At 43.7% G+C, this 18,463-nt stretch overlaps 1 protein-coding gene across 4 annotated transcripts in view; it reads right to left on the bottom strand.

Annotated features, from left to right (window-relative positions):
• Positions 1 to 18,463, bottom strand: part of atrnl1a (attractin-like 1a) — a 160,011-nt gene that overhangs the window by 109,265 nt on the left and 32,283 nt on the right. For 3 of the 4 annotated variants that reach the window (XM_069539280.1, XM_069539281.1, XM_069539283.1), the window contains exons 6-15: positions 15,691 to 15,865; positions 15,358 to 15,445; positions 13,884 to 14,130; positions 11,470 to 11,653; positions 10,213 to 10,367; positions 4,670 to 4,754; positions 3,429 to 3,640; positions 2,631 to 2,749; positions 1,969 to 2,085; positions 1,309 to 1,441 (exon numbers count right to left, since the gene is read on the bottom strand). In XM_069539280.1, the coding sequence (XP_069395381.1) occupies positions 1,309 to 1,441; positions 1,969 to 2,085; positions 2,631 to 2,749; positions 3,429 to 3,640; positions 4,670 to 4,754; positions 10,213 to 10,367; positions 11,470 to 11,653; positions 13,884 to 14,130; positions 15,358 to 15,445; positions 15,691 to 15,865 (1,515 nt within the window). The remainder of the gene's footprint in view (positions 1 to 1,308; positions 1,442 to 1,968; positions 2,086 to 2,630; positions 2,750 to 3,428; positions 3,641 to 4,669; positions 4,755 to 10,212; positions 10,368 to 11,469; positions 11,654 to 13,883; positions 14,131 to 15,357; positions 15,446 to 15,690; positions 15,866 to 18,463) is intronic. The other variant, XM_069539282.1, reaches the window with a different exon arrangement.

Here is an 18,463-nt window from a genome sequence, read left to right as displayed (position 1 = left end):
AGAGCGGAGAATATAACGTCAATAATATCAGCGCTTGACGTAAATATCAAAGATGTACGATTTTAATCTGTTTCGCGACTTGTTTTGACACAAATGGATGTCTCCAATATTTTCAATATGATACAACACATCACAAAAAGTACGACGAGTCAGGAACATGGACCGTTTATAAAGATGAACGACGTAACACTTCCTCAAAAGGGAAGCCAAATCATTTTGATCGCCCCCTGGTGGCTGGCTACAGGTTTAAACCCTGCCTCCTCCTCTTTAAATACCTCTAAGCTACAAATAACCCACATTTAGGAACGAGGAGACACATAAAAAATATCCGTGTTCTTCGTCTAAACTCTGCGATGGTTCACAACAAACCGTTAAGGAGAAATGTGCGAGTCTGCGGAGCTTTGATGCGGACAGAATAAAGGGAGCAAGCACAGTGCCATCCTCTGCCTGCAGCCACGAACGCTCTCAACACAACCAGCGAGCTAGACCTCGGCTACACGCCAGGAAACGGGGTCGAGCGGCGTTTCCTCTGCCCTCAGACGTGGCTGCACAGGACGGACGACAAAAAACAGTTTCCAGAACATCCAGTAAACACGTTTAATTGGCCTACTTCTCCGTGCGGCTGGGTGGAGGGTGTATTTCTGTGTGTGCTGAACGTGCACATGCCTGCACGGATGCGTGAGGGTGTTTACATGTGAAGACTGAAAACATGCCGTCGTGTGGGAACGCGCTCTGAAGCTCAGTGTGCATGTTGCACTTTATTAATAGACAACGCTTCTTCCACAGCTAAAGAAATAAGTACAGCTCCCTCAGAAACACTTAATAATCAATCATCTGCGTTTCCTCCAGCGTCGCACGTTATCAGAAATATCCACACGGCTTTTACGAAACAATACATTTATGCACTGGTGCATTTGAGAAGCTGTTTATGTAAATGTCTGCGTGTGGCTCCTCATCATGTTTAAATGTTTGCTGCATAATTCCTCCGCCTGACTCGGGAAGCAGCTTATAGACGAAAAAAGTTTCTCCTCCTCAGAATAAAATGAGTTTCAGAAGAATTAAATTCAAGTCGTGTTCTGAACAAATATCCGGAGAGAAAGAACAAACAAACACAGGATCTGTTGACTTCTGCAGTACGACTGAATGCAAAGCTAGAACCGGGATTCCCACCAGGTTAATGTGAGGTTCGTTTTCTCTCGAGCTTGGACACGTCCGAACTGTAAATTGTGGGTATTGAGAATTCCACTGTGTGTGTGTGTGTGTGTGTGTGCATGTTCTCTCCATCTGTGTGCACGTGCGTCTCCTCACCAGGCAGCGCTTTACACTCCTGCTGCTGCTGATCCCACTGACAGTTGACGTTTAGCGAGCAGCTCCTGCAGTTGGCCAGTCGGAAACACTCCTGCTCCTCCCGACGTTTACACCTGGACGAGTCTCTCACCGACTTCACACACACACACACACACACACACACACACAGAAGAGACAATATCAGCTCCGATGTAATAAACTCGGAGAAATCAATGCAACGTGTAACAGAGATAAAATGGATAAAAAGTGACGGTTGAGTGAAACAAGTTCAGCCGAACAGAACAGCAGAGTGAAGAGAGGAGTCGATACGAGGAACAGATTATATTGAGATGGACGTTTTGTTGAAGTGTTTGTTGAACACACTTTATCTACGAGAACGTTCCGTCTGGTTCGTCCTGACAAAGTGAATCAATCGTAACGTGTCAATCGTTCCTCTGTTTTGAAGGAGTTCCACACTTTACAGGACATTTATGACATGTGAAGAAAATCTGGATTCACTAGATTTAGTGACTAACTAAGTCATAAAGATTTTTCTATTGAAGTCAAGGAGACCTCCCTCAATTTTCATATTAGCAGAGTCTCTGACCTCTGACCTCTGACCCTGATTCAACCCGACCTGCAGCCGAACAGGAAGTGTCAACAACATCAAATGATACACACATGACCCCGCCTCCTGGCTCCGTGTTTCCACAAGCTCAGCTGATGTTCAGACAACATGGATGGGGGGGGGGACAGAGACAGAGCGCCGCCATGCTGCTGGGCCAGCTCCAGAGTCAGCTACACACACACACACACACACACACACACACACATTCATATTTATATCAAGTCGAGTGCACAAAAGCAACATGCAGACAAACGTACAAAGAAAGACAGAGAAAAGCAGGTTTGGGAGTAAAAAGAGAGAAAAATACCTTTAATTATTTAGTATGTTGAGTATTTTAAATTCTAATTAATTGAATGTGTTTGACAGATTTAATGTTTTAAACTAATATGATGAGTATGTTCAAGCCTCCACGCCCACCTCCACCTGCTCCCATTGGACAATTCTAGCTGTCAATCACACTGTGGTCGCTTTATGGTCATTTTCTATAGACAACCAGAGGAGTCGCCCTCTACTGGTCATAAGAGAGAATACAAGTTTCAAGCACTTCTGCGTTGGCTTTAACTTCCGGACCTGGAGTCTACGTCTATTTTTAAAAACAGTCACTAACGGACACTGACACGTTCATGCTCCATGGAAACAGAATCCTCGAACTCGACGTGTTTCTGAGATGAGGAATCTCTGACCCCTCGGACCCCGGACTGAAGTGAAGACTCACCACAGTGCAGTTGCTGGACGAAGAGATGCACTTCCTGTCCTCACACCACTGGCAGCCCCACGTGTTGGCCGTGCAGCTCGCACAGTCCGAGAAGCGGAAACACTGCTCGTCTGTGCTGTCTGGAAGAGGCCACAACACACACACACACACACACACACACATTAACACAATCAAACAGATCAGGTTGGATTTTTGTGAAAGTCTGTGTTGTTGTGGAAAAATGTGATATGTGACGCATCTTCATATTAAAGGAAATTCTTTGTCTCAAGTAAAAACGTCCAGTCGTTAAGCTCGGTGTACCTCAGGGTTCAGTTCCAGGGAACAGATAAGATAAGATATGTGATCTTCAGTGGCACACAATTAACAAGGTCATCAATCCATCCATCTGTGAGTTTGTTCTATTTAAATCTGACAGAATCATTATCATAATTAGTTCCAACCTAAACCTGCAGCCTCAAGCAGAATATGTGGAAAACTACTGCGACTACATCTGGCACAAAGAGAGGAGGAGGAGGAGGAGGAGGAGGAGGAGGAGGAGGAGGAGGGTTCGGATGAATCCTAATTACTTTAAAATTAGGTAATTGTTGCAGCAGTGACCTTCTGTTCCCATCATTATGTTATGCAAACTAACCTGAAAGGCCAAATACCGGAGGATAATTATAATTTCCATGAAAAACGAAAACTCTCCTCTGTGGTTGTTCTGTACATTTCAAAGTGTTGACGTGACAGTGAGAGGCTTTAAGACCATCGACAGAAAGTATTGGCATGACGCGGCAGATTTGGCAAACAGGACGTCACCAGGTCGTGAGGGACAAGTCACGGCAGGTAGAATCTGGTCAGGCGGTTTTGGTTCCCAGGGAAAACATCTACTTTTGAACCAGTGGCAGCGAAGGCCCGGCCCAGCGGCAGCACACAGGGCTGGGTTAGAAAAGGCCCGACATGACGGGGGGGTGTAGGTGAGCACGTCGTTCAGGAGGACGCCGGAAAAACCTCCGAAGATGAACATGGAGCTGAGGAAGATACGAGAGATTACACAGAATCACTCAGGCCACAGATGCAGCTGCAGATACACATGTGGGAGAGACACAAAAGTTACAGCAACAAGTTTTGTAAAAGAAACGCCTGCAGAGATCAACACAGAAGAGAAGAGAAGGAGGGAACCTTTCAGAATAAAGCTGAACTTTGGTTTGAGTGGAGCTGAAGTCAAAGAGGTTTGAAGTCTGAAGTTGAAAGACGACATTTCTCTGCTCAAAGTTTGGTGGATAAACGGTGTTAAAGGGTCAGAGAGAGAGAGTCGCTTCACAACATTTTCTTTTTCACATTTTTGAGAAACTCTTGTGTCATCCGTGTTATATTTGTTAATATTTATCTTTTATTATGGTATTATAGAGCATATAAAACCTACGATTTGAAAACAACTTGGAAAGACGAACGATTTGGCGAAAATTCTCAAATAAGTCGCGGGGTCGGCGAGAGGAACGTTCCGCCTCGTGTCCCTGACTCCTCACTTGAATGTTCACGTCTGAAAACAGCACGAGAGAAATACTTTCTGCAGATATATACAAACTGTATTTATACTCAGAGGCTGCCGAGTGTGAAGCAGGAGAAATATTCACATATAGACAAGAGAGACGCAGAGATGAAGTGGAGGAGACGTGACCTCGGTTTCTTTCAGCAGAGAGATAGAGAGAGAGAGACGTGACGAGGAAAGTGGGAACTAAAACTAAATTTAACATCGAGATGAAGAGATCAATCCGTAAAAAACCGACGTCTCTCCGACAGCTGAGACGACGGAGAAGAAAGTCGACGGAGACGCCTCCAAATCTTAGAGGACGCAGCAGGACGACATGAAGGAGATGTAAAAATGTACCGAGGAATAATCCAGTCATGGAACAGATGGAGTTTATTTGCATGAACTCAGATGTTCAACAGATTATTTACCAGGTTTAATCAGATCTGAGAATCACATAGAAAGTTCAGTGCTGAAGTGTCCTTGAGCAAGGCAGCCACTCCGGAGCAAAGGGAGATATTGGACTCACCCGTTGCTCACAACAGCAGAATGTCCGAAGCGGTTGACGTCTCGATGCAGCGATGGTCTGGGGAGGATCGACCACTCATCACAAGCTGTGGAGAACGCACACACACACACACACACACACAGATGTTAAGCCTGTGTTTGTGTCTGAGTTTCATCAGTCCATGTCCCATCAGCTAACATGGAGGAGGATAAGAACTCATTATTATTCGTACCTTTTCACATCAAACAACGGCGATGAGGAAAAGATGATTTCATAAACCTTCATCATAAAGCACCTCTCACTCGTTATCATTGCAGCTATCAGCTCTGTGTGTTTTACTGCTTGGATTTTACAACTCTGATGTTTTAACGACCCTGACGTGCATCCATTATTTTAATATGGAAATTAATTTGTGTGTGTGTGTGTGTGTGTGTGTGTGTGTGTGTGTGTGTGTGTGTGTTAGTCTAAAAGGTCCCATTCAGCCGGATGAGCCTTGGCTAAACGTAAACGGAGTCGGGGGCTCTGGGACACCAGGTTGCTAACGACATCGTTAAGCCGCGTGCTAATTGGGAGTTCTTCTTGAAGAGCGAGGGACGAGGCAGAGGACAAGAGAGAGAGAGAGAGAGACGGGGAGGAGGAGGGGTTCTAATCAACATGAGTAATGAGTTCATAACTAGAAGAGGTCAAAGGTCAGTCATATTCACATGACAACCAGAGCGACGGTGATGTTTATTCCCTCAGTTCAGTCTTTCAGGTAAAAGGTAATTGGCTGATTTTTTCTGTCTATCACACAACATTCGTTCACTATCAGCAGATCATCAGGGACAATGTTGTGGTTGAAGGACAGACTGGAAAAAGCAGGGGGATCAAACTGCCGACCCTCTAGCTAGTGGACCGCCCCCTCTACCACATGAGCCACAGCAGTTTAACAAATCTGTTCACATGGAGACGAATATTCAGGCGACCGCATTCGGGATTAGGTTTGATTATGTTGATTGTGGTGTTTACATGAAGTGACACCTGTGGTACACACACACACACACACACACACACACACACACACACACACACACACACACACATTTCATATTTTGCGTAATCAACCAACCAAACAACAGACGGGGGTGAAAACACAAAATCCTTGAAGAGGTGAATGAGACGATGGCGTTTCCTGACACGTTCCCTCATGTTAACACCTCCAGTGTGACGTCCTGATGTTTTGACCTTTATCAATGTGCATTTCACAAAAACTACTGAAATACAATTTTAGCTGAAATATTAAAGTTTATAGAGTAAAAGATTAAAAAGTATTTATAAAAACATTTCAAATCTGAGATGCTGCAGACGAGAGCTGGTTACGATTAGCTCGCCCCTGACTGTCACGGATCATTATGAGTGGGAGGAAGTAGCATAATAAATAAATAGTACTGCTCACATCTTTCCTGCGCTGTTACCTAAGTTCATGTAAGTGTTATTCTTAGATTCTTTACTTTACACGCACATTACTGAAATAAGAAAACTTTGTCACTGCTGAAGTCTGTGCCATCGTGAATAATCTCAGGTTGCACAGACTCGTCCAATTTCCACCTTCTGACTACTGGTGATGCGTTTGTATAAATTAGCATTAAGTCGCTCTGGGGATTTGAATCTGTAATATTCCTGCAGAATCTATTTCTACATCTTGCATATGGACACAGATGTTGTGTCGTCTGTGTTTTAATTTAACCTGGAAGTCTCTGCATCAAATCGACAACTCTGGCACTCTGAGCGCTGAAATAAGTCTGTTTCACTACGGAACATTAAGACGTTGAGAAGTTTGTCATCTTCAGTGTGTTTGTTTACAGCTCGTCCACACCGGCTCTCCTCCGTCATTCAAAGTTGACGTCTTCGTCTTCTACGTGTACGGCTTCTTCATCCTAAGATTTTTCCATTTAATGAGATAACTGATCGTTTACATTTTGAGCATTGAACAAACATGATGTCAGGGCTGGAACTAAAAGCTGTTTATAGATGAATCTGACTGTTACTTGTTTTAGAGAACTGTTTCGTCTATTCCCTGATTTTACACATGAAAATTGAGTCCTGAAATGTCCTCGTTATTGTATCGCTGCAGGTTTGTGATTTGGACTCAGGGGAAAGTCTGTGGGCAGCTGTGACTCAGGGAATAATGCAGATAGCGTCTCAGCCCGAAGCTCAGAGTGAGAACAGTGTCGTGTGTTGAAGCACCTTATAAATGTGGAGGTGAACAACTTGTTGACCACTCAAAGTTACACAACCCGACACACAAACCACATCTCAAGAAACTTCTACCTGCAGAGTAAAAAGAAGAAAACAGCCCCCCCCCCACCCACACATACACACACACATCAAAACAGATTTTAATTTCCTGTCAGGATATGAGAAAATCCGTGTTAATAATGCATGCTGGGACACAGAGAGGAATTATGACACTGGATCAGAGCGGGCGGGCGGGCTGGGGTGATTGACAGTTTGATCTGATCTGAGCTAATGGAGGTCTTAATGAAGAAGGGTGGAGGAGAAGGAGGAGGAAGTGAGGAAGAGGAGGAGGAGGAGGAGGAGGAGGAAGAGGAAGAGGGTTGAACAGAAGCCGCTGGCAGCTCCTCTAATATATCACATCTCCCAACATCTTCCAAACAAGCTCTCAGCCGGCCCTGGGCCTTTCAGTCAGCGGAGCCATGTGACAGTGTGTGTGTGAGTGTGTGTGTGAGTCAGGTGTGTGTTTGTTCAGCGGTGTGTGGGTGTGTGCCTGGGGTGTGTCAACTTGGAAAGGGCCGTGGTTTTAATCAGAGTTCATTTTCTCCCCAAATCTAATTAGCGTGAGGAGGGAGGGAGGAAGGGAGGGAGGGGGGTGAGGCAGGGTTGAAGGGGGGTGAGGGAGAATTAAATCCAAATGAAAAGTGCCTTCCGTGTCGACCTGAATCTAATGTGTGGCAGCAGAAAAGCGGGAGAAGCTAATAACACCGCGTCGCCCCTCCAAGGTTAGCGCGGCAAAACAAAAACAAATTAGCGCTCGAAGCCCCCCTGTGCTCGCAGCGAGCGGGGGAGGGAAAGAACGGTGGAACGGAGGAAGAGAGGAGCGAAGGAGCGATGAAGACACGACGAGGGACGGAGAGAAGCGACTTCCACAGGTGCAACTAATTAATTATCTCCCAGAGAGACGAGCGAGGGCAGAGGAGACGGGAGAGGAGAGGAAATCTCTCCAAATGCTTTCCTGGAATAAATTCAAACTAAAAACCGCAGCGACAAACATTTATAAGATTTAATTAGAGGAGACTTTGATGGGAAAATGTTTTTACTGAACGCTGCAGGTAAGAATGACGATTGCGAGAAATAAAAGTGTTTATTTAAAATGGCGCAGGACGAACGGAAGGCTTCAACACGGCAGCTCACTTGACGTCACTTGTTTGACATCTTTGTTAAAGTTATTTTGAACTTTTGTTTATAATTGGCTGCTCTCAAAGAAAAGTCCAGTGACTCTATTTCCCATCTGAACACTAGATCATTGAATTTATCAATCATGATAAACATCATTACAGCTTTAACTGCACCAAGAGCCTTTTCTCTATTTCCCTTTTAATTAACTCCACATCATTTTAGGCCAAATTATAACAGCTATTAATTTATATCTGCAAAATTCTCATAAAGCTGCAGGAAAGTGGTTAAAAATGAAATGATCTGTACAATGAAACATTAGCAAATTTGTTCCAAACAATGTGAACCGGGGAAGCGAAGCTACTTCAGACGTTTAACTGAAGCAGATAAAATATACATTCCGCTTTAAAAACTATAGTGTGACACAACAAGATTCATGTTTTAATGGAAATCAAGCAAGAAAAAACTATTTATACAGGACTGGAGAAAAAAAATAGCTTTGACTGATTATGACTTTCTTAAATTGGCTTTTTTTTTTATTGGCAAGAGAAAGAGAGAGACGATATAAAAGTAGAGAGGTGAAAAAGAAATGCAAGTTTGAAAGTTGAGCAACTACGGAGGAAAAAATGAAAGAGAGAGAGAGAGAGAGAGAGCCAGAGCTGTGAGACCTCTCTCAGGTTTAGACTCTTTCTTAAGTCTGAGTTTAACCTCCTCTTCTTCTGTCTTCTGTCTCTGCGGTGCGACAGCGATCTGGCTGCTGGATGACAAACCTGTGCGGATCTGCACGATGAATAAATGATGATATCTATAAAGACACGTTTATTACCAACACATTCACCATGACGTCGTTCCCAACTTCATAAAGACGCTCGGTAAACAAAAGCCTCATTGTTTATTACCTGTGAATTTGGTTTTTATTCACAGGGTTATGTTCGGCTCTAACCAGGAACACCTTTATTGTCTTTATTCTCCCTCACCCTCCTCACTGCTGCTCTTTATCTCCCTAAATCCCTACTTCATTTACTCTTTATTTCTCTCCCGCTCCGTCCGCCGTGCTCTGCGCTCTCGTTCCATCTGTTTCCTCACATCCGCCGTCTATTTCTCACCAACGTCCTCCCTGATACTTTCCTCTGTTTCCTATAATTCACAGCAGAGACTGGCGAGAAAGATGGAAGCAAAGAGGTGAGCGGGGATAAAACCAGGGAAATCAAATATTGATCATTTATCTATTTGAAAAAATACAACTTGTAAACCTTTGTTTCTGCAGTTTTTACCCACACCTCAAGGTTTTACTTGAGATACCAAAACCTTCTTCCAACCCGGCCGCGACCAATGAATGATCACCACCAATATCTGAAGCTGAACGATTGAAAGTTGGACATGCAGATGAAGTCAATGAGGCACGGGACACATCTGAAACCAGAGGGACGCTCTGTGTTTGACTGCAGACGTCAACTTTGCGTCATAAGCTGCAGAGGGAGAAATGTGTTTCTGTCCGATCCCGACCGACTCCAAGACAAAAAAAACACATTGTGACAGAATCCGGCTCAGCTCAGGTCCCGACCTCTTGGTTCTGAATCCACGACCTCGTCCAAACTAAGACGCCACTTTTACTTTTACACTTTTCTTCAGTTGAGTCTGAGTTTTAGTGGTTTGAAAACTGTGGCGCAGACGCAGCAGCTTCACCTCAGCTTCCATCTGTGTTTCACTCCTTATTGTAAGAAGTCAGCCATCTTCACCCACATCTGTCTTTCTTTCCCTCTTCATCTCCCTGCAGTCAACCCCCCCCCCCCCCATGTCAAGAGTTGGTGTAATCCCTCTTTTCTTCTCCCAGCGCTCCCTCCATTCTTCCATTTCTCTCTCTCCATCATGTGGTGAAAACAGCCTCACACCATCTGGTCTGTGGCGGGACTGAGTGGCCTGTAATGGGATCCTTCATCATCCAGACTCTCAACCTGCACTGCAGCATCCGACTCACTCCTCTTCCTCACTCACTCCTCTTCCTCACTCACTCCTCTCCTTCAAACACTCCTCTTCCTCACTCACTCCTCTACCTCACACACTTCCCTGCTCAATGTTTCCCCCAATCCTAAGCACACACAGTAAACAGAAATCAAGTAGATACTCCAGTAGATAGTCAGAGCCCTTCTGTGATGAAGACTTGTTCTTACCGATGTCGTACGACAGGAAGTCAGCAGAGAAACACTTGGCTCCGTTGCTTAGCGACGTGTCGTTGTGAGTGTTTCCCCCAAAAACCAGAACTGTGCCGCTCAGTAGCGCCGCCGAGTGGAGGTGTCGCGCCAAGCCACTCTCTCTGAGGATCAACCTGCACACACACACACACACACACACACACGTTAATTCTCAGTTGTGTGCGTGACTTTATTTCTGTGGTGCCATGTTATTGATGGTGTTCAAGTGTGTGACCTCTAACGTGGTGACTGCCCCTTCATACTTCACACACACACACACACACACACACACACACACATGGTAGGAGGTCTCAGTTTGCTGCGTGTGACCTCTGAGGTCAAAGGTCACATAGTGAGACCAACTGTGGGGACTTTCTGTGGCGTCTTCATTTCCAGCACAAAGTGACTCTCACCACAGACTCTCTCTTCTCAGCTCTGAGAGGGAAACACTGAGACGTCGTCATTGATGAAACTGATCCGAGGTCAGTGAAATAATTGATCACGATCTGGAAACATGTTCACTCAATATCTGTCACTCGTTAAATCTGTCGGTTCTCTCTGCAAATACACGTCGAGAATAAAAGTTGTGTGGACAAAGTCTTATTCGCTAAAGGCCACCTGACGCCGGACGAACACACAGAGACGTGATGTTCGAGACTTCCTCCAGCGTTCTGCTGACGGAGCGGAGATCATCTACTGAACAACTGACATAACCAGAGAGGTTTCCGTCTGGGAATTTCAAGAGCAAAGTGACTCCTGACTCCGACAGCGGATTCCAGAGGAGACACTGACGGAGGCGAGCTTCCTCTTTCACTCATCCGTCAGCACGAGGTCGTCCGAGGTCACACCTCCTGTCTCCTTCTATTCTCACACTCAGCTCATCTCTGCTTTCTGATTGGCCCAGATGTTAATTTTAAACATCATCGCAGCTGTTGTCTTATGTGTAAAACAAAAAAATAGAACGTGTTAATATTTATATATTAAGAGGAACTACACTATTGAATTGCATCATTGTTTATGAGAGAAAACCCCATGACGTAAATTTGCTAATTCACTTCACAGTTTAAATAAACAAGCTTCGTTTTAACACGTAATTCAAAGTGAAATAACTTTTATCACAATTTCCTTAAAGGCACGAGGTGGAAGAATTATTTCAAAATGAAGCTTGATCAACAATATCAGCGGTCAGACAAATGTAGAATAGATTTTCTAAGTTTTTATTCCCTGAGCTCTCACCATGTCCTGGTGTGGACGTGGTAGCGGTACATGTGGTCCACCAGACCGTACTTGTTGTTGTTCAGGGCCTTGTATCCCCCGTGGACGAACACGCAGCCGCTGGACTCATCGAACACGCTGCTGTGGCCGTATCCTCCCTGGACCACCGCGCCGCCGGCGGACACAACCTGCCACGAGTTCGACCCTGACACACAAACACAGAGAACAGAAAAGAGCTGATCACTTGAAGAAAAGTTTGTGAGGCTTTGGCAAGTCTGGTTTTTCACTATTGTGCCAAAAAACACTTTTAATTCCGGAGGTGAGATGGAGCGAGGGAAGAGAGAAGAACGGAGCCAAACAGTGAGCGGGGCCAGAGGAAATGAGAGTTTACTGAATTTAAAAGCCTTTTATTAGACCAGTGTGATGCAAACAGATTAATGTGGGTGCACAGAAGATCTTATTAAAAACAGGCAGGGATTACATCAGCCGAGCAGCGTCTGAAAAAGAGAAGACCACACAACAAACAAAGCCTCGGAAGGAGGAGGAACTTCAAAAGCCGGAGAAAATGTCATCTGGAAGGACACCCCCCCGAGACCACGAGGAGCTGAGACACAAAAGGAGCTGGAAACCTCTCAGAGGCAGAATCTCTCCATGAAATACTCAATATCTATCTGTTGTGAGGCCTGAGCACCGAACGGTGTGAAGACCCTCATGTAATAATAATCAGTTTTCTGCTCTCACTCCCAAATTTATCACATTTTCAAGGAACAAAACAACCTGGAAAAAAATTGTTATACGGGATTATTTGCCGAGAGTCATTTCAGACATAAATTTTCATGCGTGATAAGTTTTGTACGTTTTTTAAGGTTGTGGAGAAATAGATGAAAATGAGATGATACAGCACATATCCAATAATCAACAGTTTCAAATTGATGGAATATTAAATGATATTAGAAACTATTTAATTTGCTGCTTTACTGTTATCAAGTATTTTTAGATCTCAAACCCCAACATAAGTCTTGAAAATCTGATATTGAAACATATCACTGATTAAAGTGTGTCTGTAAAGTTTCACCGAAATATAAAATAAGAAAAGAAAAGAAAAAAGATAAAGAGAGTCAGGAGCCGACAACAGGACACAGGCCCAGAGAGGAAGAGGAGCAGGAAACCACAAGAGAAAGACTGATAGAGAGAAGGAGAGAGGGAGGGAGGGAAGAAGGGAGATAGGGAGAGAGGAGCGGAAGAAGGTCGACTCTTATCTCACTCCTGGCAGCTAATTGCTGCAAACCTGCTTCTCCGAGTGTTCATTAAATCCCTTTATCTCAGATTTTACACATCGTCTCTGTTCATCTCCGTCTCCACCGCCGCCTCTGAGGCCCGATGACGCTCGGTGCAGCCGTGACACCGTCAGAGGGAGGAGGGCGGAGGTGGGTGAGGATGAAAGTGATGGAGAGGTGAGGGGAGAGAGAGGGAGGTGAGAGGGGAGGGAGATGACGGAGGCCGAGCAGGAGGAATGACAGAGGTGGGGAGGGGGTCAGAGGGCGAGGACGGGGGTTGAGAGGAGAGAGACAGAGGGAGATAAAGGAGAGGGGGTGAAGAAGAAGAGATGGAGGGAGAGAGGGAGGATTAACAGAGCGAAAGTGAGGGAACGAAGAGGATTCATTAATCATTGTCTTCTTCTGCACATCTTCTTAATGAGTGTGTGTGTGTTTGTGTGTTTGTGTGTGTGTGTGTGTGTGTGTGTTCTCAGATTTTAGGTTCACAGAGCTGGACAACACCGCCATCTACTGGCTACGCAACAAGCAGCAGCTGTATGTCTGTACATGGAGGGTTAGGACCATAGACTGTGTATAAACAACAATATATAAGTACTCTACAATAAAATAACCGACAGGAAGGGTCCAAGTATGTGCAACAATACTTTAGTACAAATTACAAGAAAAAATTATTTGTCAGTTTTGCCAAATTTGCCAAATTTGCACGTTCTCTGGATCAGGGTGAAATATACGAACATTAAAAATACTTAGACATGGCCAATAAAATGTATTTATTTATATACCTATGTGTAAATATATATAATTATATACCATATGTAAAATGTACAGAGGGCTGAATGTGTTGTTTAAATAAAACTCATGTTGTTTTTCCAACATTGTGATTTTAAAGCACACGAACACGCTGACATCAGAACAACAACTTCACTGTAGAACTACGTGAGTGTTTTTTTTCCTTCATTGGAACAACAACTGAGAAAAGCAGCGTCAGTGACAAACAAATAAAAAATGGCCCCCTCATCTCATTCCTTCCTTCCAGAATCAAAGCAAATGAAAACATCTCCACAAAGAGTTGTGTTACGTTGTGATCCCGTGTTGAAATGTTTAGACAAATGTCAGGAACACGAGGAGCACGTGTGCGGACTCAGCAGCTGAACTCACCGATGTTGTACTCCTGAACTTTGTTGATGTAGCTGAAAACCGGCGAGTAGCCGAAGAAGATCAGCATCACCGCTTCGCCGCCGGACAGCTCCACCACGTGGGCGGTGTGTCCCTGCAGGGCGTAGGGAGGAGGCGGGGCGGGTTTCCGTGGTGACCAGGTGCGTCGGGGGATGTTGAACGCCCACAGCTCGTCGGTCACGTTGGCGGATCCGGCTTCGAGCTTCCCGCCAAACATGTAGATGTCGTCCTGCAGAAGGAGAAGCACAGAGAGGTCAGAGTGTGATACTCTAAACAAAAGATACAGCAAGAAAGTCCTGATGATCATGGAGTGAGTGTCTCCTCATGTATAAATAGATATAGATCGATATATCAGTATGTGCTACGTGCTATATTCACAATACTACTCACAGGTAGCAGCTGGTTAGCTTAGCTTGGCTGCCCGATGTACATTTTAACTTCTTAAACTTTCTAAAGTTTTATCTCAAGCGACACCTTTTACATCTTTTGAAAGTCCAGATTACAAAGTGCTTCTCAAGGCAGCAATTAAAACAAGTAGGTCATGAAATGATCAGAATTAAGTGACAACAGCTCTGAAAGTAAATTAAAGTTGAAGTTATTGCAGGAGGCGCTCTACGATAACGGAACACCTTTAAAAGGTACTTAAAAGAAATTGCTGAGTCAGCAGGGAACAGATTTCTGCTCGAGGATGTTAAAGAACGATCTGGTGCTAAAAAGTCAGAAATATAAGAGGCGGAGCTTTGCATGACACATGGTAACTTAGCAACAGCAACTAAACTTTACTCCACATCTGCACGTCAGCAGAGCAGCAGCTTTAACATTAGAGGGATCGGACGTGTGGGAGGTGAAGAGTCGTCCTGGACGTCTCTGTTCCCCCGTGAGATAAAAGTAAAACATGCATGTTCTTGTTGCTGCCGTCGTCTCAGACGTCTCAAGAGAAGGTGACAAAGTGATTCCTCTCAAACCTTCTCCTGTGTGAGATTGAAGTTGGAGCTGCCGGAGCCGTAAACAAGCCGGAGTTACTGCCTTCAACAAATCTCCCGTCGGACACTGCGACGTCCTCTGGCTCAGATCTCAGCATCGTCATGGAGGAAAACACATTTGTCTTCATTCTCTCTGCCGTCCTTCACTGAATCACTTCCTCCACACACGATGAGCAGGTGCCCCAGAATCTGGACAGTGACGCATCATGTGATGCTGCACACCGTGACGTGACGGATCGGTAGAGGGACACATGGATGATTCAGGTGTTCTCATGTCCTCACTGGTAAAGTGACTCAGGGGGGAAATAAGTGGATTTCTAATCTAAAACCTCAGATATCCAACTTCCAAATCACTATACAAATACAAAAACTGCCTTGATTCAATCACGTTGTTTTGCATTTTTGTACTTTTACCGCCTCAGACACTTGTCCTGTGCAGTGTTACTGTAATGTCAGAGCCACCGCTGTTTTACCTGGTGCAGAGCCAGCGAGTGTCCGTATCTGTGGAGAGGTCCGCTGCTCACAGGCACCGCGTCCCAGGTACTGCTCTCCAGGTTGTAGCTGCACGAAGAAAAGAAACAGAGCAAGACGTTTCAACACGGCTGATGAACAAGCTCAAATACACTTACAGTCGACTTTGCTGCCTGAAACCAAATGTTAACAAAAGTCTCTATAAGATGAAGAACAGACGTTGTTCCACAGTAGCAACATGACAAAATGTTTTGATATCAGAAAAGTTTGTTGGTCATCGCAGAACAAGTTTATGTTATGTTTATGACCTTCAGTTTCACAGGTCCGACACTTACTTGAGAACCATGTGGTAGTTGGAGTAGTTGAAGGAGTAGCCTCCCACCACCCACATGAGCCCAGAGTGCAGCAGGGCCTGATGGGACGCTCGACCCGACGACTGCGCTGATGGTTTGACGCTGGGCAGCGTCCAGAAGGCCTCGGTGGACGGAACAGACAGAGAACAGTCTGGACCTGAGGAAGAGGAGTGAGGAAGCACAGAGACATCCGATTTATCTTTTAAAAGCCTCAAGCATACAAAACAAATACACAAAAATAAAGATGAGCTCGTCAAAGGAATGAGAAATATTCTGAGGTCAAGTTTTAATTTTGAGACTTTGGCGCCCCCTACTGGTTTAATGAAACAGCTCTGGGGCCTCCATGCATCAGGATCTGAGGTTATTGAGTTAATTTCAGGTTTAACTGAACAAAGCACAAACGTTAACTTCTCTATTTGTGCCTCATGTTCAGAGGATAAAAGAGGAAAATATTTTCCAGTAACTTCTGTCCGTAGTCCATAGTTCAGTGAAGTTAGTCAGTTTGAGGTTTGATATCAGGGACCATCAATAAATTACTGTTTGAATAAGAGATAACTGGATTATTTTTATATACGGATATTTTAAAGGATTAGACAGAGTTACACAACTCTGCACACACACACACACACACACACACACACACACACACACACACACACACACACACACACAAATAATACTGTCATTTTATTGGCCCCATGCAGATCAATGCTTCGTATTCAGCAGGAAACAAACGAGAGCGATGTGCAAACATGAGTAGAAACAACCAGTGAAAGACACTGATTGTGAACTGTACATGTCTCTGTGGAGGGAAGGGCAGAGAGGGGGGGATGGGGGAGGTGGAGGGATGAGCAGAGAGGAGGGATGGAGGGGCAGAGGAGGACAAATGGCAGAACATCCTCCTTTCATTAACACAAAAACATATATTCTGCTGTGAGACGGCGGTTGCCGTGGCGACCAGCAGCTTTATTACCTGCACTGTCTCAGTCAGCTGCGTTCACCTGATTCATTATCACACACAAACACACACACACACACACACACTCATGTCCTCACCTGCAGATTTTATATTTTATCTTGGCTCATGGAGGAGAACATTGAAGAGTTAAAACCTGTCATTAGAGCAAAATCTTATTTATTCTTTAAAACAGGGTTTTGTTCAATTCTTAAATGAGTCAAATAAAAATAATAATTGTATTTGGTTTAATGTCTAAACATGTGACATATTTTGTATTTGGTCCAGAATAATTGCAATATTTCAATCACTATCCTGTAAAGATTGTTTAATGATATAATAATATAATATAATATGATGATATATATTATATTACATAATGTATGGGATCACATCACTTACAATACATTTAAAACCTTAATGTTTAATGTTAGGAGACAGAAACGAATATTAAGAAGTGAAGGAATCATCTTTGCATCTATAAGATAATCGTATGAAATGTGGTTTTGAATTTGTGTACATTTTGAGTTAATGTGTGTAACTATCACACACTTATCACTATCAATGACACTAGTGTGTGTCTGTGTCCTGAACGTTTTTCATTTCAAACAAATCACAGATAGATTCATCATTTAACGTTTCAAACTTTCAGATGATTGCATTCGGTGCTGCTATTTATTGTTTTATTTTTACCCGCACGTCTTGTGAGAGACAATTAAGATGCCAGAGATTTTGAATTTCAGGCCACAAATCAATTGGTGAAGGTAAAAGTTTGTAATAAAACATTGGGGGAAACTATCTTCAATAATGTACTAAAGTACACCAGGTTCTTCATTAATACTGTTGTTTATTTTACTGCCGAACAGCACAGACATTTAAATGTAGCTACAATTATTTAAAACGGCATAAAATGGATGTTTCAGGGGTTGGAGGTCACTTCACTCATTTCAAGCAGTTTGTATTTGTGCTTACACTGTTGTTCCAAGAGAGGGCACAGCTTCACCCTCTCATCTGACGAGAAGGTCTGGGCTCATTTAAAACAGCATCTCGTTGTCATATAATATTGCTTCATTTCACAGCTGGACACAAACTACAGGACAGGACATTATCAACATTTCAAGATTCTTAATTTATTCCCATTCGTCCGAATTAATTATTTAAACTTTATTACAGATGTTTGATATGTTGACTTTTCTAAATGTCTTTAATAAAAATAACCACACAGAATCTATAATGAAGTATATGAACTCTATCTTGATTTGTGTTATTATCGAAAATCTTCTGGTAAAAATTCAAACAGGCATTAAATCACCTGTCTGTGACGTCACGCCCCCTTTGCGCATGCGTCAGCGTCGTAGGGTTTTTGAGAGAATCTGTAAACATGGAGTTTTTATTCAGGTTTAAATGACATTTCAAGATTTAACTTTATAGAACCTGGTGATTTAAAGTATGAAAGTTAGTTTATATAATATAATAGTGTTATTTTAACCTCCAGACTTCCGGATGTTACAGTTATGAGAGAAGTAAACGTTAAAGCTTCGTGGATCCGCCGAACAGCGCTGGAGAAACGATAGTTTTCAAATGAAACCTCTTTAAAAAGTGTTGTTAGCGCGTTTACTCAGTTAGCTAAGATCACGCAAAAGGATTGAAGACCTTTGTGGATCATTCGGCTCGTGATAAAAACCTTCTGAATGTCTGGTTCTCCAGTTATCAGAGAAACAACCTGAGCAACTCTGAGCTCGCGGCCCACGCGGGACGCCATGTTTGCGCCGAACATCGTTAGGAAAATTACGATTTTTT

This window comes from Paralichthys olivaceus, chromosome 14 (genome assembly GCF_024713975.1).
Source record: "Paralichthys olivaceus isolate ysfri-2021 chromosome 14, ASM2471397v2, whole genome shotgun sequence".
Lineage (NCBI taxonomy): Eukaryota > Metazoa > Chordata > Actinopteri > Pleuronectiformes > Paralichthyidae > Paralichthys > Paralichthys olivaceus.
The sequence above is the reverse complement of the archived record's forward strand: the minus strand, read 5'-3'. Positions and strand labels throughout refer to the sequence as shown.